The 26,962-nt window shown below is 41.3% G+C and overlaps 1 protein-coding gene across 4 annotated transcripts in view; it reads left to right on the plus strand.

Annotated features, from left to right (window-relative positions):
* The window catches only part of LOC116754474 (double C2-like domain-containing protein alpha), a 67,704-nt gene that overhangs the window by 18,407 nt on the left and 22,335 nt on the right, over window positions 1-26,962 (plus strand). The window contains exons 2-3 of one of the 4 annotated variants that reach the window (XM_032633184.1): window positions 4,064-4,145; window positions 5,918-6,029. The exons of 1 other annotated variant lie outside the window; for it this stretch is intronic. In XM_032633184.1, the coding sequence (XP_032489075.1) occupies window positions 6,022-6,029 (8 nt within the window). In that variant the 5' untranslated portion in view covers window positions 4,064-4,145; window positions 5,918-6,021. Of the gene's footprint in view, window positions 1-4,063; window positions 4,146-5,593; window positions 9,237-26,962 lie in introns of those variants that run through there. 2 more of the 4 variants (XR_004350072.1, XR_004350082.1) reach the window with 2 other exon arrangements.

Below are 26,962 nucleotides of genomic sequence, written 5' to 3' on the forward strand. Positions count from 1 at the left end.
TATGTGTCCCTACATCTGTTGTGGGTCTCTTGTACACAGCATATATATGGGTCTTGTTTTTGTATCTGTTCAGCGAGCCTGTGTCTTTTGGTTGGAGCATTTAATCCATTCACGTTTAAGATAATTATCAATATGGATGTTCCTGTTACCATTTTCTTAATTGTTATGGGTTTGTTTTTGTAGGTCCTTTTCTTTTCTTGTGTTTCCCACCTAGAGAATTTCCTTTAGCATTTGTTGTAGAGCTGGTTTCGTGGTGCTGAATTCTCTTAGCTTTTGCTTATCTGTAAAGCTTTTGATCTCTCCATCAAATCTGAATGAGATTCTTGCCGGGTATTGTAATCTTGGTTGTAGGTTCTTCCCTTTCATCACTTTAAATATATCGTGCCACTCTCTTCTGGCTTGTAGAGTTTCTGCTGAGAAATCAGCTGTTAACCTTATGGGAGTTCCCTTGTATGTTATTTGTCATTTTTCCCTGCTGCTTTCAATATAATTTTTCTTTGTTTTTAATTTCTGTCAGTATGATTACTATGTGTCTTGGCGTGTTTCTCCTTGGGTTTATCCTGTATGGGACTCTCTGCGCTTCCTGGGTTTGGGTGGCTATTTCCTTTCCCATGTTAGGGAAGTTTTTCACTATAATCTCTTCAAATATTTTCTCTGGTTCTTTCTCTCTCTCTTCTCCTTCTGGGACCCGTATCATGCGAATGTTGTTGTGTTTAATGTTGTTCTAGTGGTCTTTTAGGCTGTCTTCATTTCTTTTCATTCTTTTTTCTTTATTCTGTTCTGTGGCAGTGAATTCCACCATTCTGTCTTCCAGGTCACATATCCATTCTTCTGCCTCAGTTATTCTGCTATTGATTCCTTCTAGTGTATTTTTCATTTCAGTTATTGTATTGTTCATGTCTGTTTGTTTGTTCTTTAATTCTTCTAGGTGTTTTTTTTTTTAATTCTTCTAGGTCTTTGTTAAACATTTCTTGCGTCTTCTCAATCTTTGCCTCCATTCTTTTTCCAAGGTCCTGGATCATGTTCACTATCATTATTCTGAATTCTTTTTCTGGAAGGTTGCCTATCTCCACTTCATTTAGTTGTTTTTCTGGGGTTTTATTTTGTTCCTTCATCTGGTACAATGTCCTCTGCCTTTTCATTTTGTCTATCTTTCTGTGCATGTGGTTTTCCTTCCACAGGCTGCAGAACTGTAGTGGAATCGCCAAGTCTTAACCACTGGACCACCAGGGAAGTCCCAAGAACTCTATGTCTTTTGATTAGATAATTTAATCCTTTACATTTAAAGTAATTATTGGTAGGTATGGACTTACTGTTGCCATTTTGTTAATTGTTTTCTGGCTGTTTTGTTATTTCTTGATTCCTTCTTTTGTTCTCTTCCATTTTGACTTGATGATTTTCTGTAGTGGTACACTTATTGGTACCACTCTGTTGTTATCTTTTGTTTATCTACTCCAGGCTTTTGCCTTTGCTTACCATGATATATGAAACAGATATTTTACTTTTCCTTTCTTTTGCATTCAAATCATTTTCTTGTGAAATGCCACTACCCTTTTGGAGTTTGTCTTCCTCAATTATTAAATAGTATACTTCCATAACAATGTTATATTTATAATATTCTTCTGGCTTTGCTTGTGATTTGAGGAATTCTCCACTATTACTTTCCATGACTTCATGAAAGTCCTACATCTTCTGCAATAGATTTGCAGTTTCATTTTGCAAACAATTTGGAATGAATTTGCAAATAGGCTAATGGGAACAGAAAGATATTACATGAGGAGGGATATCTGATGACTAGTTTTATAAGTGATTGTTTTATTGGTAAATATATAGCAGGGCAACTTTTGCATCTTAGTGCAGTCTCTCAACTGGCGGAACTTCTAATCAAACCCTGACTAATAAAGACCCCCTGCAGGCACGTAATAGGGTTGTGGTAAGTCATATATGGGTTAATGCCCATGAAGTGCTTAACATTTGTTCCTGGCACAAGTAGAGTTGATTACTTAATCCTTTGTGCTGCCACTGTATAGCATAATATCACATCATACGATATTAACAATTGCTAAATTGTTTATGTGAGTGTATTTCCTAATATGTGACTCCTAGAAGGTAGAAATGATTTCTAATTCCTCTTTATACTCCTAATAACCAATAAGTTCCCCATAATATCTGTTTAGCCTTCCTCAAAAGTAATTTACTCTAGGCCCTGAAACTATTTTGTTTTGTGCCTTTAATTTAAAAAATTTTTTTACGAGGCAGATACCTCTGTACTAATATAGAATAGTCTCTAAGATACAGTGATAAAAACAAAATGGAGAACAGTTTGCAGCATATGCTATTTTTTTTTAATTGGAGAGAGAATACACATATACTTTTGTGTGTGTGTGTTAATTTGTTATGTGCATGGACTGCTTAAGGATACGTAAGAAACCATTAGAAGTGATTGCCTTTGGGTGATAACGTTGGGAATACACATGGTAAATATTTAGTTTTTACTGTATACTCTTTAGTATAGCTAATTTTTTTTACTTTGTGGATATATTACCATATATATGTGTGTGTATGTATTTACATATATATATATCAGGATAAAGGATTTTTATATTTTTACAAATATATTCAGGAAAAATGCATACGCTCTTTTTGGACAACTGCATCATTGGCAAAGTTCTGCTGCTTTTCATGTGCTTTCAAGGCAAGTCCAATCTACGTCTTAAAAACTGTTTCCTGCAATTCTGCCTTGCTTTCAAATCCTTTTGATTGCCTTACCTCTTTATATTTTTGGACGATAGTTATCACTTATAACCCTGCAGGTTTGTGAATTGCAGTGCCCCTGAGCTCCATTTTTCAACTCGCTTTTTTGGGACCTGGCCGCAAATCTGCAGGATCGCTTCAGACTCTATTCTGGTTCCAGGGAGCAAGTTGAGCCTTTGGTTAATTCTTCTTCCTGATTGGAAATTAGAGTGACATATGCCTGTCCGAACACCTAGAGCTGGTCTCTCATCGGATCCCCCTCTTCCCGTTCATCCTCTGGACAAATTGCAAACTGTACGAAACAGGAGGTTAAAAGTGCTGATTCTCCAAGTGGGGAGATTGTTAGTAAAATGGCTGGAATGGCGAACCCGAGCACCAGGAGATGAATAGATGAGGTGCGTCTTAGAAACCTTTCCTGATCACACGGTGTACCATCCTCTGGGTTTGCCATGCATGTTTTAGCTGAATCTGGAGAGTTGGGACCCATGGAATGGGTACCATGCAGTATGACTTCAAAGGGTCTGCATTTGCTCACCCAAACTCACCAATCCTCTCAGCCCCAAGAGTGTCCAGCCTATGTCTCATCCAGCTGTGGGTCTAGATGTGGTCAATCCAGGTTGCATCACAGCCCCTGAATGAATTTTGTAAGAATTTTTCTCACTTTCACTGTCCTTGTTTTTGTTTTTGTTTGTAATTTATTTTTATAGTGGGGTTTAGCTGATTTTCAATGCTGTGTTCATGCTGCTTTACACCCACTTCATTTACTTACAGAGAGATATCAATATACACGTTTTAAGATTCTTACTAGGGCTTCCCTGGTGGCGCAGTGGTGGAGAGTCCGCCTGCCGATGCAGGGGACACGGGTTCGTGCCCCGGTCCGGGAAGATCCCACATGCTGCGGAGCGGCTGGGCCCGTGAGCCATGGCTGCTGGGCCTGCGCGTCCGGAGCCTGTGCTCCGCAGTGGGAGAGGCCACAACAGTGAGAGGCCCACGTACCGCAAAAAAAAAAAAAAAAAGATTCTTACTACTCAGATATATTCTTCTCTCCGGTGAGTCCAGTTCATTGAGCAATGGGTAGGTCTTTTCCGTTACATATTTGGTTTATCGAACGGTATCTGTGCTAATTTCAAACTCTTCTTTTATGCAGCACCTCACCTCACCTTTCCCCTTAAGCAGCCATAAGTGTGTTTTCTAAACGTGTGACTCTGTTCTGTTTTATAATTCAGTTCATGTGTAGCAATTTTTAGATTCCCCCTCTAAGTGATATCTTATGATAAGTTTCTTTTTCTGTCTGACTTATTTCACTTAGAATCATTGTACCTAAATCCACTCATTATGCTGCTACTGGCCTTATGACATTGATTTCATGGCTGAGTGATATTCCGTTGTACGTAAGTACCACAACTTCTTTATCCATTTTTCTCTTTCCTGGGATATTTAAGGTGTACCCAAGTCGAGATTCTTGTAAACAGAGCAGCACTAAACTTGGGGTGCCTGTGTCCTGTCGATTTTTGGTTTTCCCAAGATATATGCCCATGAGTGGAAGTGCCCTATGCTCTGTAGCTCTGTTTTTTAGATATTTCAGGAAACACCATACACTTCTGCAGAGTGGCCATTGGCAATTTACATCCCCCCCATCAGCGTAACAAGGCTCCCTTTTCTCCATGGCCTGTCCTGCATTTGTGGTTTTTACACTTTTCCAGGATGGCCCTTTTGACCAGTGTGAAGTGAGACTTCTTTGTAGTGCTGATTTGCATTGCCTGCTTGTTTGGTTGGCCGAAAAGCGCGTATGCGATTTTTCTGAATGTATTTAGGAAAAACACATATGCCCTTTTTGGCCAACTGTATCACTGGCGAAGTTCTGCCACTTTTCATGTGCTTTGAAGGCGAGTCCAATCTACGTCTTGAAAACTGTTTCCTGCAATTATGCCTTGCTTTCAGATCTTTTTGGTTGCCTTACCTCCATATATTTTTGGACGGTAGTTGTCCTTTATAACTCTGCAGGTTTGTGAATTGCAGTGCCCCTGAGCTCCATTTTTCAACTCGCTTTTTTGTGCACTGGCCGCAAAACTGCAGGATTGCTTCAGGTCTTATTCTGGTTCCGGTGGGGCAGGCTGAGCCTTTGGTTAATTCTTCTTCCTGATTGGAAATTAGAGTGACATGTGCTTGTCCAAACACCTAGAGCTAGTCTCTCATTGGTTCCCCCTCTTCCCAATCATCCTCCGGACAAATTGCAAACTGTACGAAACAGGAGTTTAAAGGTGCTGATTCTCCAAGTGGGGAGCTTGTTAGGAAAGAGGTTGGAGGGGTGAACCCGACTACCAGGATATGAGGAGATGACGTGTCTTTTCCAAACTCTTCCTGATCAAACGGTGTACCATCTTTTGGGTGTCACAGGCATGTTTTAGCTGTAGGAAGAATCCCCTGCATGTAAGGAGAACACGGGAGATTTTTCCAAATCAGTGTCTCCCGGAAACACAAACTGGGAAATTTTTAAGCTACGGGTATGTGTATGTTCATTAAAGGCCTTGGGCAGTAGGCAGATTCCAAGCTTTAGATGATTGAAGTCTTCAGGGTCAGAAGCGCTCACCATCGGCCTCCTTTATGTTTCGTTTTATCTGTCGTTGATAGATGATGTAGATATAGATATCTATTGTTTTTCAGAATATTTCCCCTTATAGGTTATTACAAAATATTGAGTGTAGTTCCCTGGGCTATACAGTAGTTCCTTGTTGATGATCTATTTTATACATAGCAGTGTGTATGTGTTTATCCCAAACTCTTAATTTATCCCTCCTCCCGCGTTTCCCCTTTGGTAATAATAAATTATAAGATTTTATACTTCTCAGAAATGGGGGAGCTGAAAGAGAGATATCATATTCAATGGAAAAGCATTCAAAACAAGATTGAAGCTTCAGCCAAGATTATTAGATGTACATCCTTGGAAAGAAATCACTTCATTTCTCTAATGTTGACCTGACAAATAAGACAAACCCCTCCACTGAACTTGCTTATAGTAAAGTTATGGAAACATCAAATGGAAGTGTTAGAAACATCTTATTTTACACGAGCCTTATACACTGCTCTATGTTAATAACAGTTTGGCTCACACATCTATTCATTGAAGTTACAATGTTCTCAATTTCTGTTACTCATCCTCCAGAGTGGGTCCCAACAAGGGTCCCCCTGCCCAGCGTCATTGGAGTCAACAGAACGAGACTGAGTTTGGTTCAGAAGCAAAGGAAAACTTTATATTTTGATCAGAGAATGGAGAGGTGAGAGCATGCGCTCCCCCGCGGGCTGTGGGCCGGGCTGCTGTGTAGGGATCCCGGCAGCGTCAGCGGGAGGGAGGGGGCGGAGCTCTCGAGGGGCGGGTTGGCTGGAGCTCAGGCTCTATGTCGCGGAGTCTGCACGGGGCCCCGCGAGCTGAGGTGTCGGCCCAGCCATTTTGCACTAGGAAATCGGCTCTGCAGTGCCAGGTGTGAGGCCTCTGCCTGCGGAACTTTAGGAGCAAGTGAAATTAGGCAAAGCACAAAGGAAAAAAAGGTTAGACTTTACTTTATTGCCCAGATTCTATTTTTATCTCCAGGAATTTTTCATGGGCTTTGCCGGTGGCAAACTCCTCCTCTGCCTTTTGTCCCGTTCCTCATTCTTGGGGCGCTGAGGGTGCAGACCCCTCTTCTGTAAATGCTTCCTGCTGAGTTGGGAGTCCTCATACCTGGCGGGGAGGGGCAGAACTTCTCCTCAGCAGCCTCCAGGTGAGGTTGATTGTCCCCAGGGCTCCTGCCTCACTGTTCGTCCGCCTGAGCACCAGCATTGGAAGTGTTATAAATTCTAACGACCTTTAAGGGTCCAGGAAAGAGATGTGCAGAGACGCTAGAGTGGCGGTTTTACCCCGGCCCCACATTTGTTCGGCCACCTTAGGCTGACGGTTTCTGCCAGCCTAGATGCTCTGACCAGTAGTCTGTGCTTTCTTCAGTTAGGCCACTGAATTAACTTAAAAACAGAACCAGGTGTCAGAGTCCTGCCTGGTCAACTCACAGACAGTCCAAGGCCGGTGGTGATCCAGGACCATGATGGCCACTGAGTCAACGGACTTTTGAAGTAGCTAGGAGTCCAGCCAGTCTCATTGGCCACCATCACCGTGGTGTCTGGTGGCTTTCCTATGGTGACAGCGTGATATACAGTTCCCCTGCCAAGCTTATTAGCTCCCCTCTGGATGCAGTAAGTCCTGCAAGCAGTAGTCTGCTCTTTTGGGGCACACTCTTGTTGTTTTCCGGAAGAGAAGCTCCAGGTCGAGTGATGCTCACACGAGTCGTCATGGGGGCCCCCAGTTGTCTCTCTGGAGGTTGGAGCTTGAGGGCCTCCTCACTCGAGGTCAGCGTGCCCACGGAGCGACCCCTGCAACTTCAAGGCAAGGTAGGTGGTTAGGATCACCACGTGGGGTCCTTTTCCCTTAGCAGGCAGCTGACCTTGCGGGCTGCTGATTTACAGGTTTTTAGATACCACCAGTATCCTGGCTGGATGGGGCGGCGGGCCCAGCTCTTGGTTACCGTAGTTTCTTCTACCTGGAGGGCATTCTTGAGTTGTTCCATTTCAAGTGGTCCGAGTTTTTGCACTAATACTCCAAGGGCGATTCACCTTCTACCGGGAATGTAAAGGTCAAAGGGTTTAGCTAAATTTGGGAGGGCCAGGGCCAGGGCCTGAATTAACTGCTCATTCCATTCTTGAAAGGCCGCTTCTGGATTCTATTCAAAAGGATCATCATCTTTTCCTTTCAATGTTTCATATAGAGGCCCAGCTATTAGACTGCAGTTAGGGATCCAGATGCAGCAATCCCCGGCCTCTCCAGGAACCCTTAAGCTGTCTTCTTGTTTTAGGAAGGGTAAGGCTGCAAATGGTTTCTTCCCTTTCCTGAGATGCACTTCATCGACCTTCTGTGAGAATGAAGCCCAGGCAGGTCACCTTAGTCTGTGATATTTGAGCCTTTTTCTTGGACACCTTCTATCCTTTATTGGCTGCGTAGTTCAGAGACCTCCTTAGTAGGGCTGGTGATCAGAATGTTGTCTGCATATTGAAGGAGGGTTTCCTTCTCCAGAGGTAGATCTTTTAGGTCTTTAGCTAAAGTTTCCCTGAAGATGGTGGGGGAATTTTTGAACCCTTGTGGTAGGACGGCCCAGCAGTATTCTTTTTGTTGTATGTTGAGTCCTGCCAGTCAAAAGCTAAAGTTTCTTGTGACTCTAGGACTAATGGAATACAGAAGAAGGTATCTTTTAAGTCTAATACAGAATAACAGGTGCAAGTGGAGAGTCAAATGACAAGCATTGTGTAGGAATTAGGAACTACTCGATATATATCCTCGGTGGCTTCACGGACTGTCCTGATGTCCTTTACCAGGTAACCAGCAGCCCACAGGGCTCTCGTGGTCAGTCCCCTCCCAGGATATGGAGCTCAACTGGGCTGGCACCCAGCAGCCCATGGGGCTCTCATGGGCAGGGCCCTTCCAGGATACGGAGCTCGCCTGAGCAGGTACCCCAGCAGGGGTGGGAACACAGGAACCATGCACATAGCCTTCATTGCAGAGCACCCCCAGCTCACCTGTTGGTCAGAGCTGACCCAGAGCACCGCAGAGCAGGGCTTGAACTAACAAAACAGCAGCTCCAACAGGTCTGTGACCCTGGGTTTCACTCTGTGTGGCCTCACTCCGCCTGGTCTTCCAGAGGCTTCCACTGCAGCTGGGGCACCAGGCCTATGTCTCCACCCACCACCCCTCCTCTGCTTGACTCCTGGCTTCTTCTCATTAGGAGAGGGTTTTCTTGAATTGTCTCCCACTCATGGACCAGATAAAATGATTAGAAAACAAGCCAGAGCTGCAGCCCCTTGTCTATCCTGACTCTCAGAACTTGTTCCTTCGACCTGGCCGGTGCAGCAAGGCCCATTTTCTGCAACTATGAGCCCTTGTTGGGTGAGGATTGGCTGACCTGGCGGGCCAGCCCTCCCCAGGTGTGCCTGGGTTGAGGTCAATATAAAGACCCCCCACTAGGCAGCCAGATCCCCTGCAGCTGTGCCTGACGCCATATTCTCTGTCCCGTCAGCAGTCTGTGGGCTGGGCTGGTGGGAGGGAGTGAGGGACCACGGCTTTGTGGGTGGCCCAGTGTGAGTGGGGCTCTCCTGGACTTTCTTCAGGAGTTGCCAGTCTGCCATCTGCTAAAGAAGACGATGTGTGGAGCTCCCCTTGTGGCGCAGTGGTTGAGAGTTCGCCTGCCGATGCAGGGGATACGGGTTCGTGCCCCGGTACGGGAAGATCCCACATGCCGCAGAGCGGCTGGGCCCGTGAGCCGTGGCCGCTAAGCCTGCGCGTCTGGAACCTGTGCTCCGCAACGGGAGAGGCCACAACAGTGAGAGGTCCACGTACCAAAAAAAAAAAAAAAGAAGACGGTGTGTTACCAATACCTGCCGTTGGAACTTCTCCCCGGGCAGAGGTGAGGAAGGAAAAAAGCAGTGGGGGCCAGGACAGGAGGGTTACCTCAGGCAGGGAAATGGAAAGCTTCCAGAAGAGCGCCCAGGGCCAGTACCATCCTGGCTGGCCTGCAGGCACCAACTTGGGCCTGCGTGCTGTCGCTGGTGTGACTCCAAGCCCTTTTCCTCTAGGCTTTAAAGTCTTTGCACACATTCAGGTGTTTTACCTGGGAAGGGTGGGAACAGTTTAGCAGCAGCTGGCCTGGGGCTCAGCTCACGTTTACTCAGAGACGCCTCCTCGCAGTCCCCCAGCTTTGCAATGAGAACGCTCCTTGCGGGGGTGCTGCTGGCTGCATGGGAGACGATTCCCCACCTCTGACCAACTTCAAAATTGTTTACCACTGGAGCAAGTGTCCTGATAGGGTTTTCGTCTTTATAACTGGTGGGTTCTGTTTTTTTTTTTTTTTCTTTTTTTGGTTCAAGGTAGGTTTTATTCCTTTTTTTGTATTTACAGATATAAGCATAGAAATAATTCATATAAATATGTCTATGGGAAGAGAAGAACTTTTTCTATTTTTTTAAATTTTCAATCTTTTTTTTTTTTTTTTTTTTTTTTTACTTATTTATTTTTAACATCTTTATTGGAGTATAATTGCTTTACAATGGTGTGCTAGCTTGTGCTTTACAACAAAATGAATCAGTTATACATATACATATGTTCCCATATCACTTCCCTCTTGCATCTCCCTCCCTCCCACTCTCCCTATCCCACCCCTCCAGCCGGTCACAAAGCACCGAGCTGATCTCCCTGTGCTCTGCTGCTGCTTCCCACTAGCTATCTACCTTACTTTTGGTAGTGTATATATGTCCATGCCTCTCTCTCCCTTTGTCACAGCTTACCCTTCCCCCTCCCCATATCCTCAAGTCCATTCTCTAGTAGGTCTGTGTCTTTATTCCTGTTTTACCCTTAGGTTCTTCATGACATTTTTTCCCCTTAAATTCCATGTATATGTGTTAGCATACGGTATTTGTCTCCCTCTTTCTGACTTACTTCACTCTGTATGACAGACTCTAGGTCTATCCACCTCATTACAAATAGCTCAATTTCGTTTCTTTTTATGGCTTCAGCATTTATTGTTTGTAGTTTTCTTGCTGATGGATATTCTGACTGGTGTGAGCTGATACCTCTTTGTGGTTGAATTTGCATATGACTCACAATCCTTTGAAATTGAGCTTTAAGCCATGTTCTTTTTATTTTTCAAACTGTGATTACAGCTTAGCTCTTCAAAGTGTTTTCTTAGAGTATGTGTTACATTTTGAAATTTATTGGCCATTACCTCCCTCAAAACATTTTGAGGGCAGGTTTCATTTGCAGCCCTGCAGTACTTGTTCACATGAAGTGACCATTAGCACAGGCTTTAAAGCTGTTTTTGCAGGTAACGGCCAGATTGCGGCAGCCTTTCTTTGTTCCCCATGCTGGTACTAGGGAAACAGAGCTACCGGCCAGTGGTCTTCCTCGGTTATAAATTAGAGTGGAATGTACCCGGATAAACCCCCAAAAGCTGATGCCTCCTTACTTTTGTTTGTTTTTTAAATTTAATTTATATTTTTATTGGAGTAATATTCCATTGTGTATATGGACCACTTCTTGGTGCATTCCTCTGTTGATGGACATTTTCGTTGCTTCCAAGTGTTGGCTATATTAAATATTGCTGGAGTGCAAGATTGCCAGCCTGTGACTTTTTGGTTCTCATTTTCTCAGGTGATAGGCCCAGCAGTGGGTGTGACTGATTGACTAGTAGCTCAATGTTTACCTTTTCAAAGCACCTCCATTGTGTTTTCATTAGTGGCTCTTACCATGTCTCCCTTAGAACCGAGGGTACGAACTTCTCCACAATCCCTTCAGCATTTATAGTTTGCAGCATTTTTTTTTTTTTTAAACATCTTTATTGGGGTATAATTGCTTTACAATGGTGTGTTAGTTTCTGCTTTACAACAAAGTGAATCAGCTATACATATACATATGTTCCCATATGTCTTCCCTCTTGCGTCTCCCTCCCTCCCACTCTCCCCATCCCACCCTTCCAGGCTGTCACAAAGCACCGAGCTAATATCCCTGTGCCTTGCGGCTGCTTCCCCCCAGCTATCTACCTTACTACGTTTGTTAGTGTGTATATGTCCATGACTCTCTCTCGCCCTGTCAAAACTCACCCTTCCCCCTCCCCATATCCTTAAGTCCGTTCTCCAGTAGGTCTGCGTCTTTATTCCTATCTTACCCCTAGGTTCTTCATGACATTTTTTTCCCTTAAATTCCATATATATGTGTTAGCATACGGTATTTGTCTTTTTCTTTCTGACTTACTTCACTCTGTATGACAGATTCTAGGTCTATCCATCTCATTACAAATAGCTCAATTTCATTTCTTTTTAAGGCTGAGTAATATTCCATTGTGTATATGTGCCACATCTTCTTTATCCATTCATCCGATGATGGGCGCTTAGGTTGTTTCCATGTCCTGGCTATTGTAAATAGAGCTGCAATGAACATTTTGGTACATGACTCTCTTTGAATTTTGGTTTTCTCAGGGTATATGCCAAGTAGTGGGATTGCTGGGTCATATGGTAATTCTATTTGTAGTTTTTTAAGGAACCTCCATACTGTTCTCCACAGTGGCTGAACCAATTCACATTCCCACCAGCAGTGCAAGAGTGTCCCCTTTTCTCCACACCCTCTCCAGCATTTATTGTTTCTTGATTTTTTGATGATGGCCATTCTGACTGGTGTGAGATGATATCTCATTGTAGTTTTGATTTGCATTTCTCTAATGATTAATGATGTTGAGCATTCTTTCATGTGTTTGTTGGCATTCTGTATATCTTCTTTGGAGAAATGTCTATTTAGATCTTCTGCCCATTTTTGGATGGGGTTGTTTGTTTTTTTGTTATTGAGCTGCATGAGCTGCTTGTAAATTTTGGAGATTAATCCTTTGTCAGTTGCTTCATTTGCAAATGTTTTCTCCCATTCTGAGGGTTGTCTTTTGGTCTTGGTTATGGTTTCCTTTGCTGTGCAAAAGCTTTGAAGTTTCATTAGGTCCCATTTGTTTATTTTTGTTTTTATTTCCATTACTCTAGGAGGTGGGTCAGAAAGGATCTTGCTGTGATTTATGTCATAGAGTGTTCTTCCTATGTTTTCTTCTAAGAGTTTGATAGTTTCTGGCCTTACATTTAGGTCTTTAATCCATTTTGAGCTTATTTTTGTGTATGGTGTTAGGGAGTGATCTAATCTCATACTTTTACATGTACCTGTCCAGTTTTCCCAGCACCATTTATTGAAGAGGCTGTCCTTTCTCCACTGTACATTCCTGCCTCCTTTATCAAAGATAAGGTGTCCATATGTGCGTGGGTTTATCTCTGGGCTTTCTATCCTGTTCCACTGATCTGTCTTTCTGTTTTTGTGCCAGTACCATACTGTCTTGATTACTGTTGCTTTGTAATATAGTCTGAAGTCAGGGAGCCTTATTCCTCCAGCTCCTTTTTTCGTTCTAAAGATTGCTTTGGCTATTCGGGGTCTTTTGTGTTTCCATACAAATTGCGAAATTTTTTGTTCTAGTTCTGTGAAAAATGCCAGTGGTAGTTTGATAGGGATTGCATTGAATCTGTAGATTGCTTTGGGTAGTAGAGTCATTTTCACAATGTTGATTCTTCCCATCCAAGAACATGGTATATCTCTCCATCTATTTGTATCATCTTTAATTTCTTTCATCAGTGTCTTATAATTTTCTGCATACAGGTCTTTCGTATCCTTAGGTAGGTTTATTCCTAGATATTTTATTCTTTTTGTTGCAATGGTAAATGGGAGTGTTTTCTTGATTTCACTTTCAGATTTTTCATCATTAGTATATAGGAATGCCAGAGATTTCTGTGCATTAATTTTGTATCCTGCTACTTTACCAAATTCATTGATTAGCTCTAGTAGTTTTCTGGTAGCATCTTTAGGATTCTCTATGTATAGTATCATGTCATCTGCAAACAGTGATAGCTTTACTTCTTCTTTTCCGATTTGGATTCCTTTTATTTCCTTTTCTTCTCTGATTGCTGTGGCTAAAACTTCCAAAACTATGTTGAATAAGAGTGGTGAGAGTGGGCAACCTTGTCTTGTTCCTGATCTTAGTGGAAATGCTTTCAGTTTTTCACCATTGAGGATGATGTTTGCTGTGGGCTTGTCATATATGGCTTTTATTATGTTTAGGAAAGTTCCCTCTATGCCTACTTTCTGGAGGGTTTTTATCATAAATGGGTGTTGAATTTTGTCGAAAGCTTTCTCTGCATCTATTGAGATGATCATATGGTTTTTCTCCTTCAATTTGTTAATATAGTTTATCACATTGATAGATTTGCGTATATTGAAGAATCCTTGCATTCCTGGAATAAACCCCACTTGATCATGGTGTATGATCCTTTTAATGTGCTGTTGGATTCTGTTTGCTAGTATTTTGTTGAGGATTTTTGCATCTATGTTCATCAGTGATATTGGCCTGTAGTTTTCTTTCTTTGTGACATCCTTGTCTGGTTTTGGTATCAAGGTGATGGTGGCTTCGTAGAAGGAATTTGGGAGTGTTCCTCCCTCTGCTATATTTTGGAAGAGTTTGAGAAGGATAGGTGTTAGCTCTTCTCTAAACGTTTGATAGAATTCACCTGTGAAGCCATCTGGTCCTGGGCTTTTGTTTGTTGGAAGGTTTTTAATCACAGTTTCAATTTCAGTGCTTGTGATTGGTCTGTTCATATTTTCTATTTCTTCCTGATTCAGTCTTGGCAGGTTGTGCATTTCTAAGAATTTGTCCATTTCTTCCAGATTGTCCATTTTATTGGCATAGAGTTGCTTGTAGTAATCTCTCATGATTTTTTTTATTTCTGCAGTGTCAGTTGTTACTTCTCCTTTTTCATTTCTAATTCTATTGATTTGAGTCTTCTCCCTTTTTTTCTTGATGAGTCTGGCTAGTGGTTTATCTATTTTGTTTATCTTCTCAAAGAACCAGCTTTTAGTTTTATTGATCTTTGCTATTGTTTCCTTCATTTCTTTTTCATTTATTTCTGATCTGATTTTTATGATTTCTTTCCTTCTGCTAGCTTTGGGGTTTTTTTGTTCTTCTTTCTCTAATTGCTTGAGGTGCAAGGTTAGGTTGTTTATTCGAGATGTTTCCTGCTTCTTAAGGTGGGCTTGTATTGCTATAAACTTCCCCCTTAGAACTGCTTTTGCTGCATCCCATAGGTTTTGGGTCGTTGTGTCTCCATTGTCATTTGTTTCTAGGTATTTTTTTATTTCCTCTTTGATTTCTTCAGTGATCACTTCATTATTAAGTAGTGTATTGTTTAGCCTCCATGTGTTTGTATTTTTTACAGATCTTTTCCTGTAATTGATATCTAGTCTCATGGCGTTGTGGTCGGAAAAGATACTTGATACAATTTCAGTTTTCTTAAATTTACCAAGGCTTGATTTGTGACCCAAGATATGATCTATCCTGGAGAATGTTCCATGAGCACTTGAGAAAAATGTGTATTCTGTTGTTTTTGGATGGAGTGTCCTATAAACATCAATTAAGTCCATCTTGTTTAATGTATCATTTAAAGCTTGTGTTTCCTTATTTATTTTCATTTTGGATGATCTGTCCATGGGTGAAAGTGGGGTGTTAAAGTCCCCTACTATGAATGTGTTACTGTTGATCTCCCCTTTTATGGTTGTTAGTATTTGCCTTATGTATTGAGGTGCTCCTATGTTGGGTGCATAAATATTTACAATTGTTATATCTTCTTCTTGGATCGATCCCTTGATCATTATGTAGTGTCCTTCTTTGTCCCTTTTAATAGTCCTTATTTTAAAGTCTATTTTGTCTGATATGAGAATTGCTACTCCAGCTTTCTTTTGGTTTCCATTTGCATGGAATATCTTTTTCCATCCCCTTACTTTCAGTCTGTATGTGTCTCTAGTTCTGAAGTGGGTCTCTTGTAGACAGCATATATAAGGGTCTTGTTTTTGTATCCATTCAGCCAATCTGTGTCTTTTGGTGGGAGCATTTAGTCCATTTACATTTAAGGTAATTATTGATATGTATGTTCCTATTTCCATTTTATATATTGTTTTGGGTTCGCTACTATAGGTCATTTCCTTCTCTTGTGTTTCGTGTCTAGAGAAGTTCCTTTAGCATTTGTTGTAAAGCTGGTTTGGTGGTGCTGAACTCTCTCAGCTTTTGCTTGTCTGTAAAGGTTTTAATTTCTCCATCAAATGTGAATGAGATCCTTGCTGGGTAGAGTAGTCTTGGTTTCAGGCTATTCTCCTTCATCACTTTCAGTATGTCCTGCCACTCCCTTCTGGCTTGTAGGGTTTCTGCTGAGAGATCAGCTGTTAACCTTATGGGGATTCCCTTGTGTGTTATTTGTTGTTTTTCCCTTGCTGCTTTTAATATGCTTTCTTTGTGTTTAATTTTTGACAGTTTGATTAATATGTGTCTTGGCGTGTTTCTCCTTGTATTTATCCTGTATGGGACCCTCTGTGCTTCCTGGACTTGATTAACTATTTCCTTTCCCATATTAGGGAAGTTTTCAACTATAATCTCTTCAAATATTTTCTCAGTCCCTTTCTTTCTTTCTTCTTCTTCTGGAACCCCTATAATTCGAATGTTGGTGCGTTTCATGTTGTCCCAGAGGTCTCTGAGACTGTCCTCAGTTCTTTTCATTCTTTTTTCTTTATTCTGCTCTGCAGTAGTTATTTCCACTACTTTATCTTCCAGGTCACTTATCCGTTCTTCTGCCTCAGTTATTCTGCTATTGATCCTATCTAGAGTGATTTTAATTTCATTTATTGCATTGTTCATCGTTGCTTGTTTCATCTTTAGTTCTTGTAGGTCCTTGTTAACTGTTTCTTGCATTTTGTCCATTCTACTTCCAAGATTTCGGATCATCCTTACTATCATTATTCTGAATTCTTTTTCAGGTAGATTGCCTATTTCCTCTTCATTTGTTAGGTCTGGTGGGTTTTTATCTTGCTCCTTCATCTGCTGTGTGTTTTTCTGTCTTCTCATTTTGCTTATCTTACTGTGTTTGGGGTCTCCTTTTTGCAGGCTGCAGGTTCGTAGTTCCCGTTGTTTTTGATGTCTGTCTCCAGTGGCTAAGGTTGTTTCAGTGGGTTGTGTAGGCTTCCTGGTGGAGGGGACTAGTGCCTGTGTTGTGCTGGATGAGGCTGGATCTTGTCTCTCTAGTGGGCAGGTTCACGTCTGGTGGTGTGTTTTGGGGTGTCTGTGGCCTTATTATGATTTTAGGCAGCCTCTCTGCTAATGGGTGGGGTTGCGTTCCTGTTTTGCTAGTTGTTTGGCATAGGTTGTCCAGCACTGTGGCTTGCTGGTCGTTGAGTGAAGCTGGGTGCTGGTGTTAAGATGGAGGTCTCTGGGAGATTTCCGCTGTTTAATATTATGTGGAGCTGGGAGGTCTCTTGTTGACCAGTGACCTGAAGTTGGCTCTCCTACCTCAGAGGCAGAGCCCTGACTCCTGGCTGGAGCACCAAGAGCCTTTCATCCACACGGCTCAGAATAAAAGGGAGAAAAAGTAGAGAGAATTAGTAGAAGTATGAGGAAAGAAAGAAGGAAAGGAGGAAAGGAAGGAAGGAAGAAAGAAGCAAAGAAGGAAAGAAAGGAGGGAGGGAGGGAGGGAGGGAGGAAGGAAGGAAGGAAGGAAGGAGGGAAAGAAGGAAAAAAAGACAGAAAGAAAGATGATACAGTAAAAATAAAATAAAGTATAATATAGTTATTGAATTAAAAAATATTTAGAAAAAAAAAAAGGGACGGATAGAACCTTAGGACAAATGTTGGAAGCAAAGCTATACAGAGAAAATCTTACACAGAAGCATACACATACACCTTCACAAAAAGAGGTAAAGGGGGAAAAATCATAAATCCTGCTCCCTGAGACCACCTCCTCAATTTGGGGTGATTCGTTGTCTAAAGGAGGGAGGGAAGGAAGGAAAGAAAGAACGAAGGTAAAGTATAATAAAGTTATTACAATTAAACTTAATTATTAAGAAAAAGAATTTTTAAAAAAAAGTCATGGACGGATAGAGCCCTAGGACAAATGGTGGAAGCTAGAGTATACAGACTAGATGTCACAGAGGAGCATACACGTACACCTTCACAAAAAGAGGAAAAGGGAAAAAAATCATAGATTTCGCTCCTAAATTCCACCTCTTCAATTTGGGATCATTCCTTGTCTATTCAGGTATTCCACAGATGCAGGGTATATCAAGTTGATTGTGGAGCTTTAATCCGCTGCTTCTGTGGCTGCTGGGAGAGATTTCCCTTTCTCTTCTTTGTTTTCACAGCTCACAGGAGCTCAGCTTTGGATTTGGCCCTGCCTCTGCGTGTAGGTCGCTGGAGGGCGTCTGTTTTTTCGCTCAGACAGGACGGGGTTAAAGGAGCCGCCGATTCGGGGCCTCCGGCTCACTCAGGCCGGGGGTTGGGGGATGGGGGAAGGAGGGGCACTGCGTGCGGGGCCGGCCTGCGGCAGCAGAGGCAGCGTGACGTTGCGGCAGAGGCCGGCGTGACGTTGCACCAGCCTGAGGCCCGCCGTGCGCTGTCCCGAGGAAGTTGTCCCTGGATCCCGGGAACCTGGCAGTGGCGGGCTGCACAGGCTCCGCGGAAGAGGGGTGTGGAGAGTGACCTGTGCTCGCACACAGGCCCCTTGGTGGCGGCAGCAGCAGCCTTAGCGTCTCCCGCCCGTCTCTGGGGTCCGCGGTTTTAGCCGCGGCTCGCGCCCGTCTCGGGGGCTCGCGCCCTCAGCCGCGGCTCGCGCCTGTCTCTGGGGTTTGCGCTTTCAGCCGCGGCTCGCGCCCGTCTCGGGGGCTCGCGCCCTCAGCCGCGGCTCGCGCCCGTCTCTGGGGTTCGCGCTTTTAGCCGCGGCTCGCGCCCGTCTCTGGAGTTCCTTTAAGCAGCGCTCTTAGACCCCTCTCCTCGCGCACCAGGAGACAAAGAGGGAAGAAAAAGTCTCTTGCCTCTTCGGCCGGTGCAGGCTTTTCCCCGAACTCCCTCCCGGCTAGTCGTGGTGCACTAACCCCTTCAGGCTATGTTCAAGCCGCCAACCCCAGTCCTCTCCCTGAGCTCCGTCCAAAACCAAAACCTTAGCCTCAGCTCGCAGCCCCGCCCGCCCCGGTGGGTGAGCAGCAAGCCTCTCGGGTTGGTGAGTGCTGGTCGGCACCGATCTTCTGTGCAGGAATCTCCCCGCTTTGCCCTCCGCACCCGTCGCTGTGCACTACTCCGCGGTCCCGAAACTCCCCCCTCTGCCTCCCGCAGTCTCCGCCCGCGGAGGGGCTTCCTAGTGTGTGGAAACTTTTCCTCCTTCACAGCTCCCTCCCACTGGTGCAGGTGCCGTCCTTATTCTTTTGTCTCTGTTTTTTCTTTTGCCCTACCCAGTTACGTGGGGAGTTTCTTGCCTTTTGGGAGGTCTGAGGTCTTCTGCCAGCCTTCAGTAGGAGTTCTGTAGGAGTTGTTCCACGTGTGGATGTATTTCTGGTGTATCCGTGGGGAGGAAGGCGATCTCCGCGTCTTACTCTTCCGCCATCTTCAAGGTCCCCCCCTAAATTTTCAATCTTATTTTATTTATTTTTTTATACAGCAGGTTCTTATTAGTTATCTATTTTATACATATTAGTGTATATATGTGAATCCTAGTCTCCCTATTCATCCCACCCCCCCCAGCCACTTTCCCTGCTTGGTGTCCATACGTTTATTCTCTACATCTGTGTCTCTATTTCTGCCCTGCAAACCAGTTTATCTATACCATTTTTCTAGGTTCCACATATATGTGTTAATATACGATATTTGATTTTCTCTTTCTGAATTACTTCACTCTGTATGACAGTCTCTAGATCCATACACCTGTCTACAAATGACCCAATTTTGCTCCCTTTTATGGCTGAGTAATACTCCATTGTATATATGTACCACATCTTCTTTATCCATTCGTCTGTCGATGGGCATTTAGGTTGCTTCCATGACCTGGCTATTGTGAATAGTGCTGCAATGAACATTGCGGTGAATATATCTTTTTGAATTATGGTGTTCTCTGGGTATATGCGGGATTGCAGGGTCATATGGTAATTCTATTTTTAGTTTTTTAAAGAACCTCCATACTGTTCTCCATAGTGACTGTATCAATTTACATTCCCAACAACAGTGCAAGAGGGTTCCCTTTTCTACACACCCTCTCCAGAATTGACTGTTTGTAGATTTCCTTATGATGCCCATTCTAACTGGTGAGGTGATACCTCATTGTAGTTTTGATTTGCATTTCTCTAATAATTAGTGATGTTGAGCAGCTTTTCATGTGCTTCTTGGCCTCTATATGTCTTCTTTGGAGAAATGTCTATTAAGGTCTTCTGCCCATTTTTGGATGGGGTTTTTGTTTTTTTAATGTTGAGCTGCATGAGCTGTTTATATATTTTGGAGATTAATCCTTTGTCCGTTGATTCATTTGCACATATTTTTTCCCATTCTGAGGGTTGCCTTTTCATCTTGTTTATCTTTTCCTTTGCTGTGCAAAAGCTTTGAAGTTTCATTAGGTCCCATTTGTTTATTTTTGTTTTTATTTCCATTACTCTAGGAGGTGGATCAAGAAAGATCTTGCTGTGATTTATGTTAAAGAGTGTTCTTCCTATGTTTTCCTCTAAGAGTTTTATAGTGTCCAGTCTTACATTTAGGTCTCTAATCAATTTTGAGTTTATTTTTGTGTGTGGTGTTAGGGAGTGTTCTAATTTCATTCTTTTCCATGTAGCTGTCCAGTTTTCCCAGCACCACTTATTGAAGAGACTGTCTTTTCTCTGTTGTATATCCTTGCCTCTTTTGTCATAGATTAGCTGACCATAGGTGCATGGGTTTATCTCTGGGCTTCCTATCTTGTTCCATTGATCTATATTTCCGCTTTTGTGCCAGTACCATATTGTCTTGATTACTGTAGCTTTGTAGTATACTATGAAGTCAGGGAGTCTGATTCCTCCAGCTCTGCTTTTTTCCCCCAAGACTGCTTTGGTTATTTGGGGTCTTTTGTGTCTCCATACAAATTTTAAGATTTTTTGTTCTAGTTCTGTAAAAAATGCCATTGTTAATTTGATAGGGATTACACTGAATCTATAGATTGCTTTGGGTAGTATAGTCATTTTCACAATATTTATTCTTCGAATCCAAGAACATGGTATATCTCTCCATCTGTTGGTATCATTTTTACTTTCTTTCATCAGTGTGTTAAAGTTTTCTGCATACTGGTCTTTTGTCTCCGTAGGTAGGTTATTCTAAGGTATTTTATTCTTTTTGTTGCAATGGTAAATGGGAGTGTTTCCTTAATTTCTCTTTCAGATTTTTCATCATTAGTGTATAGGAATGCAGTAGATTTCTGTGCATTAATTTTGTATCCTGCAACTTTACCAAATTCATTGGTTAGTTCTAATAGTTTTCTAGTAGCATCTTTAGGATTCTCTATGTATGGTATCATGTCATCTGCAAACAGTGACAGTTTTACTTCTTCTTTTCCAATTATTATTCCTTTTATTTCTTTTTCTTCTCTGATTGCCACGTCTAGGACTTCCAAAACTATGTTGAATAATAGTGGGGAGAGTGAACTTCCTTGTCTTGTTCCTGATCTTAGAGGAAATGCTTTCAGTTTCCCACCATTGAGAATGATGTTTGCTGTGTGTTTGTCATATATGGCTTTTATTATGTTGAGGTAGGTTCCCTCTATGTCCACTTCCTGGAGAGTTTTTATCATAAATGGGTGTTGAATTTTGTCAAAAGCTTTTTCTGCATCTATTGAGATGATCATCTGGTTTTTCTCCTTCAATTTTTTAATATGGTGTATCACACTGAATGATTAGTGTATATTGAAGAATCCTTGCATACCTGGGATGAATCCTACTTGATCATGGTGTATGATCCTCTTAATGTGTTGTTGGATTCTATTTGCTGGTATTTTGTTGAGGATTTTTGCATCTATATTCATCAGTGATATTGGTCTGTAATTTTCTTTTTTTGTAGTATCTTTGTCTGGTTTTGGTATCAGGGTGATGGTGGCCTCATAGAATGAGTTTGGGAGTGTTCCTTCTTCTGCAATTTTTGGAATAGTTTGAGAAGGATGGGTGTTAGCTCTTCTCTAAATGCTTGATAGAATTCACCTATGAAGCCATCTGGTCCAGGTCTTTTGTTTGTTGGAATATTTTTAATCACAGTTTCAATTTCATTACTTGTGATTGGTCTCTTCATATTTTCTATTTCTTCATGGTTCAGTCTTGGAAGGTTATACCTTTCTAGGAATTTGTCCATTTCTTCCAGGTTGTCCATCTGATTGGCATAGCTTGAAGTAGTCTCTTAGGATGCTTTGTATTTCTGCAGTGTCTGTTGTAACTTCTCCTTTTTCATTTTTAACTTTATTGATTTGAGTCCTCTCCCTCTTTTTTCCTGATGAGTCTGGCTAATGGTTTATCAATTTTGTGTATCTTCTCAAAGAAGCAGCTTTTAGTTTTATTGACCTTTGCTATTGTTTTCTTTGTTTCTGTTTCATTTATTTCTGCTCGGATTTTTATGATTTCTTTCCTTCTGCTAACTTTGGGTTCTTTTTTTTTGTTCTTTTTTCTCTAGTTTCCTTAGGTGTAAGGTTAGATTGTTTATTTGAGATTTTTCTTGTTTCTTGAGGTAGGCTTATAGAGCTATAAATTTCCCTCTTAGAACTGCTTTGGCTGCATCCCATAGGTTTTGGATTGTCGTGTTTTCATTGTCATTTGTCTCTAGGTAGTTTTTGATTTCCACTTTGATTTCTTCAGTGATCTCTTGGTTATTTAGTAACATATTGTTTAGCCTCCATGTGTTTGTGTTTTTTACATTTTTTTCCCTGTAATTCATGCCTAATCTCATAGCATTGTGGTCTAAAAAGATGCTTGATATGATTTCAATTTTCTTAAATTTACTGAGGCTTGATTTGTTAGCCAAGATGTGATCTATCCTGGAGAATGTTCCGTGCGCAAGCATTTGAGAAGAAATGTAATCTGCTGTTTTTGGATGGAATGTCCTATAAATGCCAATTAAATCTATCTGGTCTGTTGTGTCTTTTAAAACTTCTGTTTCCTTATTTATTTTCATTTTGGATGATCCGTCCACTGGTGTAAGTGAGGTGTTAAATTCCCCCTCTATTATTGTGTTACTGTTGATTTCTTCTTTTATAGCTGTTCGCAGTTGCCTTATGTATTGAGATGCTCCTATGTTGGGTGCATATATATTTATTTATATTCGTTTTTTTATTTATTTTATTTTTAAAATTTTTATTTATTTATTTATTTTTAATTCTTTTTTATTTATTTATATATTTATATTCTTGGATTGATCCCTTCACCATTATTTAGTGTCCTTCCTTGTCTCTCGTAACATTCTTTATTTTAAAGTCTATTTTATCTGATATGAGTATTGCTACACCAGCTTTCTTTTGGTTTCCATTTGTATGGAATATCTTTTTCCATCCCCTCACTTTCAGTCTGTATGTGTCCCTACATCTGAAGTGGTTCTCTTGTAGACCACATATATATGGGTCTTGTTTTTGCATCCATTCAGCAAGCCTGTGTCTTTTGGTTGGAGCATGTAATCCATTCACGTTTAAGGTAATATCGATATGTATGTTCCTATTACCATTTTCTTAATTGTTATGGGTTTGTTTTTGTAGGTCCTTTTCCTCTCTTGTGTTTCCCACTTAGAGAAGTTCTTTTAGCATTTGTTGTAGAACTGGTTTGGTGGTGCTGAACTCTCTTAGCTTTTGCTTGTCTCTAAAGCTTTTGATTTCTCCATCGAATCTGAATGAGATCCTTGCCAGGTAGAGTACTCTTGGTGTAGTTTCTTCCCTTTCATCACTTTAAATATATCATGCCACTCCCTTCTAGCTTATAGAGTTTCTGCTGGGAAATCAGCTGTTCCCTTGTCTTTTATTTGTCATTTTTCCCTTGTTGCTTTCAGTAATTTTTCATTGTCTTTAAATTTTGTCCATTTGATTATTATGTGTCTCGGCATGTTTCTCCTTTGGCTTATCCTGCCTGGGACTCTCTGCACTTCCTGTAGTTTGGTGGCTGTTTCCTTTCCCATCTTAGGGAAGTTTTCGAAAATAATCTCTTCAAATATTTTCTCAGGTCCTTTCTCTTCTCTTTCTGGGAACTCTATAATGCGAATGTTGTTGCGTTTAATGTAGCCCCAGAGGTCTCTTAGGCTGTCTTCATTTCTTTTCATTCTATTTTCTTTTTTCTGTTCCGTGGGAGCGAATTCCACCATTCTGTCTCCAGGTCACTTATCTGTTCTTCTGCCTCAGTTATTCTGCTATTGATTCCATCTAGTGTATTTTTCATTTCTATTATTGTATTGTTCATGTCCGTTTGTTTGTTCTTTAATTCTTCTAGGCGTTTCTTTTTTAATTCTTCAAGGTATTTGTTAAACATTTCTTGCATCTTCTTAATTTTTGTCCTCATTCTTTTTCCAAGGCCCTGGATCATTTTCACTATCATTGTTCTGAATTCTGAAAGGTTTCCCTCTTTTGAATTTTTTGGTCTATTTTCGACCCCAGGATTTTTTTTAAGGGCAGGTGTCGTTTACAGGCCTGCAAATATTGTTAATATTAAGTGACCATTAGCACTGGGTTTAAAGCTGCTATTGTGAGAAACGGCCACAAGGTGGCAGCCTTTCTCCATTCCCAAATCTGGTTACTAGGGCAGTAGACCTTTCCTGGAAGTTGTGTTTCTAGGTTGTAAATTAGAATGGAAATTGCCAGGGAAAACCTCCATAAGTTTATGTCTCAGTACTTCTTGTTCTAATTTATTTTTACTAATCAGGGTAATTATTAGAATATTATTTGTACTAAGTGTACACAATCTGTTTCATTTGTACATTATATATATATATATATATATAATATATATTCATGGACAGATCCTCTTCTCATGTAAATTAATACACAGTGATCTGTACCCCTGCGTTGGTATATGGTCGGTCTTTTTGATATATGTATTTAATATGTATTGGTATAGGTTTGGTAACCCTAATCTTAATTTATCCATTACTCCCACCTTTCGTTTTAGATAACCAGAGTTTGTTTTCTGAGTCTGTGTCTTCTCTGTGGAAATAAGTTCATTTGTGTCAGTTGTTAGATAACACCTAGAAGCGATATCATAAGGTATTTGTCTTTTGCTTTCCGACTTACCTCATGTGTTGTGATTATCTCCAGGCTCATCTGTGGTGCCTCAAAGAGCAGTGCTTCATTGTTTTCCATGGCTAATATTCCATTGTGTACATGGACCACTTCTTCTTTGCCCATTCATCTGTTGATGGACATTTTGGTTGCTTCCACGTCTTGGCTTTTGTGAATATTGCTGCAGTGCACCTTTGCCAGCCTGTGTCTTCTTGACTCTGGTCTTCTTAGGTGAAAGGCCAGCAGTGGACCTGCTGGATTGAATGGTACCTCAATTTTTACTTTGAAATGCAGTTCTTTTCTGTTCTCATTATTGGCTCTTACCACTTTACATCTCACCAGCAGTTAGAGTTCTCTAAAACCTCTTCAGCATTTATTGTTTGTAGACTTTTTGCTGGTGGTCATAAGCCTGGTGTGTGTTGAAACCTTTTCGTAGATTAGATTTGCATGAGTCTAATAATTCCTGATGTTGACCTTTTATCCATTTTCCTTTTTATTTCTTTAATCAGTGTGTAAAACTTACCTCTCATACTATCTTCTTGAAAATTTTCCTCTCTTTTGAGTTTTTTTCACTACTCCCTACCTCAGAACATTTTTTTGAGGGCAGGTGTCCTTTACAGCCCTGAGTCCTTGTGAATATTAAGTGACCATTAGCTGTGGTTTAAAGCCGATCTTGTGGGAAACGGCCACAAGGCGGCAAAATTTCTACATTTACAACTCAGGGGAGTTGGGCAACAGAGTCTTCCTGGAAATCGTGTTAGCAGGCTGTGAATTAGAGTGGAATGTACGAAGGCAAACCCCCGACAGCTTATACCTCCTTACTTCTTGTTTGTTTTTTCAATTTAATTTTTATTTTTTATCAGAGCAAATTTGATAAAAATGTTGTGTATGTTCTAGGTGTACAGAATCTGTTTCATTATATCTATGTATCTATCTATTCATCTTTGGATCCTTTCCCATGGATGTTATTACAGAGTGTTGAGTGTACCTCTCTTGGTATTCCATACGTCTTTGGTGATTATATGTTTCTTATTGTTAAATTAGTATAGGTCTGTCACCCCCATATCCTAATTTATCCATTCCTCCCCCCTTTCCATTTGGTTCAACATAATTTTGATTTGTTAATCCACGAGTGTCCTTTTCTTGGAAATAAGTTCATGGGTAGCATTTTGTAGGTAACACCTGTAAGTGTTATCACAGGATATCTTTTTTTTGGTTTCTTTCTTACTCCAAGTTGCATGATTATATCTAAGTCCTTCTATGGTGGTGCAAACAGCACTGTTTCATGCTTTTCCATGGCTAATATTCCATTTTGTACATGGACCAGTTCTTCTTGCTTCGTTCATCTGTTGATGGATATTCTGGTTTCTGGTTGCCTCCAAGTCTTGGCTGTGGTAAATATTACTGCAGTGTAGGATTGCCAGCCTGTGTGTTTTGGATTCTGGTCTTCTCAGGTGATAGGCACAGCAGTGGGCCTACCAGATCCTATGGTAGCTCAATTTTTACCTTGAAACTCACATTCATTCTGTTCTAACTACTGGCTGTTACCAGTTTACAACCTACCAGCAGCTAGAGGGTCCACAGTTCTCTAAAACCCCTTCATCATGTATTGTTTGTGTACTGTTTTGCTGATGATCATTCTGACTGTTGTGAGGTGAACGTTTTTATAGATTGGTTTTGCATGTCTCTATTAATTTCTGATGTTGAGCATTTTTCCATGCCCTTTTTTTGGTGAAAGAAAAAAAAAGAAAGAAAAGACAAAATGTGTGTAAAATGTGCCTCTTGAAATGGTCTTTTTTAAAGGTTGCCCTCTTTTGAATTTTTTGGTCAATTTTCGACCCCAGAATTTTTTTTTGAGGGGAGGTGTCATTTACAGGTCTATAATTAAGTTGAATTTTAACTGACCATTAGCACTGAGTTTAAAACTGCTGTTGCAGGAAGGCCAAAGTGCTTCAGGATTTCTCCATTCTCATATCTGGTTACTAGGTCAACAGAGCCTTCCTGAAAGCTGTGTTCCAGGGTTGTAAGTTAGAATGGAATGAGCTAGGAAGGACTCCTGTAATTGTATGCCTCATTACTTCTTGTTCGTTTTTTTAATACAATTTTTTTTTTTTTTTTTTTTTTGCCGTATGCGTGCCTCTCACTGTTGTGGCCTCTCCCGTTGCAGAGCACAGGCTCCGGATGTGCAAGCTCAGTGGCCATGGTTCATGGGCCTAGCCGCTCTGCGGCATGTGGGATCTTCCCGGACCGAGACACGAACCCATGTGCCCTGCATCGGCAGGCGGACGCTCAACCACTGCGCCACCAGGGAAGCCCTAATTTTTATTTTTACCACAGCAAATTTGATTATAATGTTTTATTTGTTCTAGGTGTGCAAGATGTGTTTGTTTTACACCTATACATATATGTATTCATCTTGGGATCCATTTGCTATGTAGGTTATGACACAGTGTTGAGTAATCTTCTTTTGGAATTCCATAGGTCTTTGGAGATTATATATTTCACA

The sequence above is a fragment of the Phocoena sinus genome, chromosome 1, assembly GCF_008692025.1.
Source record: "Phocoena sinus isolate mPhoSin1 chromosome 1, mPhoSin1.pri, whole genome shotgun sequence".
Taxonomy (NCBI): domain Eukaryota; kingdom Metazoa; phylum Chordata; class Mammalia; order Artiodactyla; family Phocoenidae; genus Phocoena; species Phocoena sinus.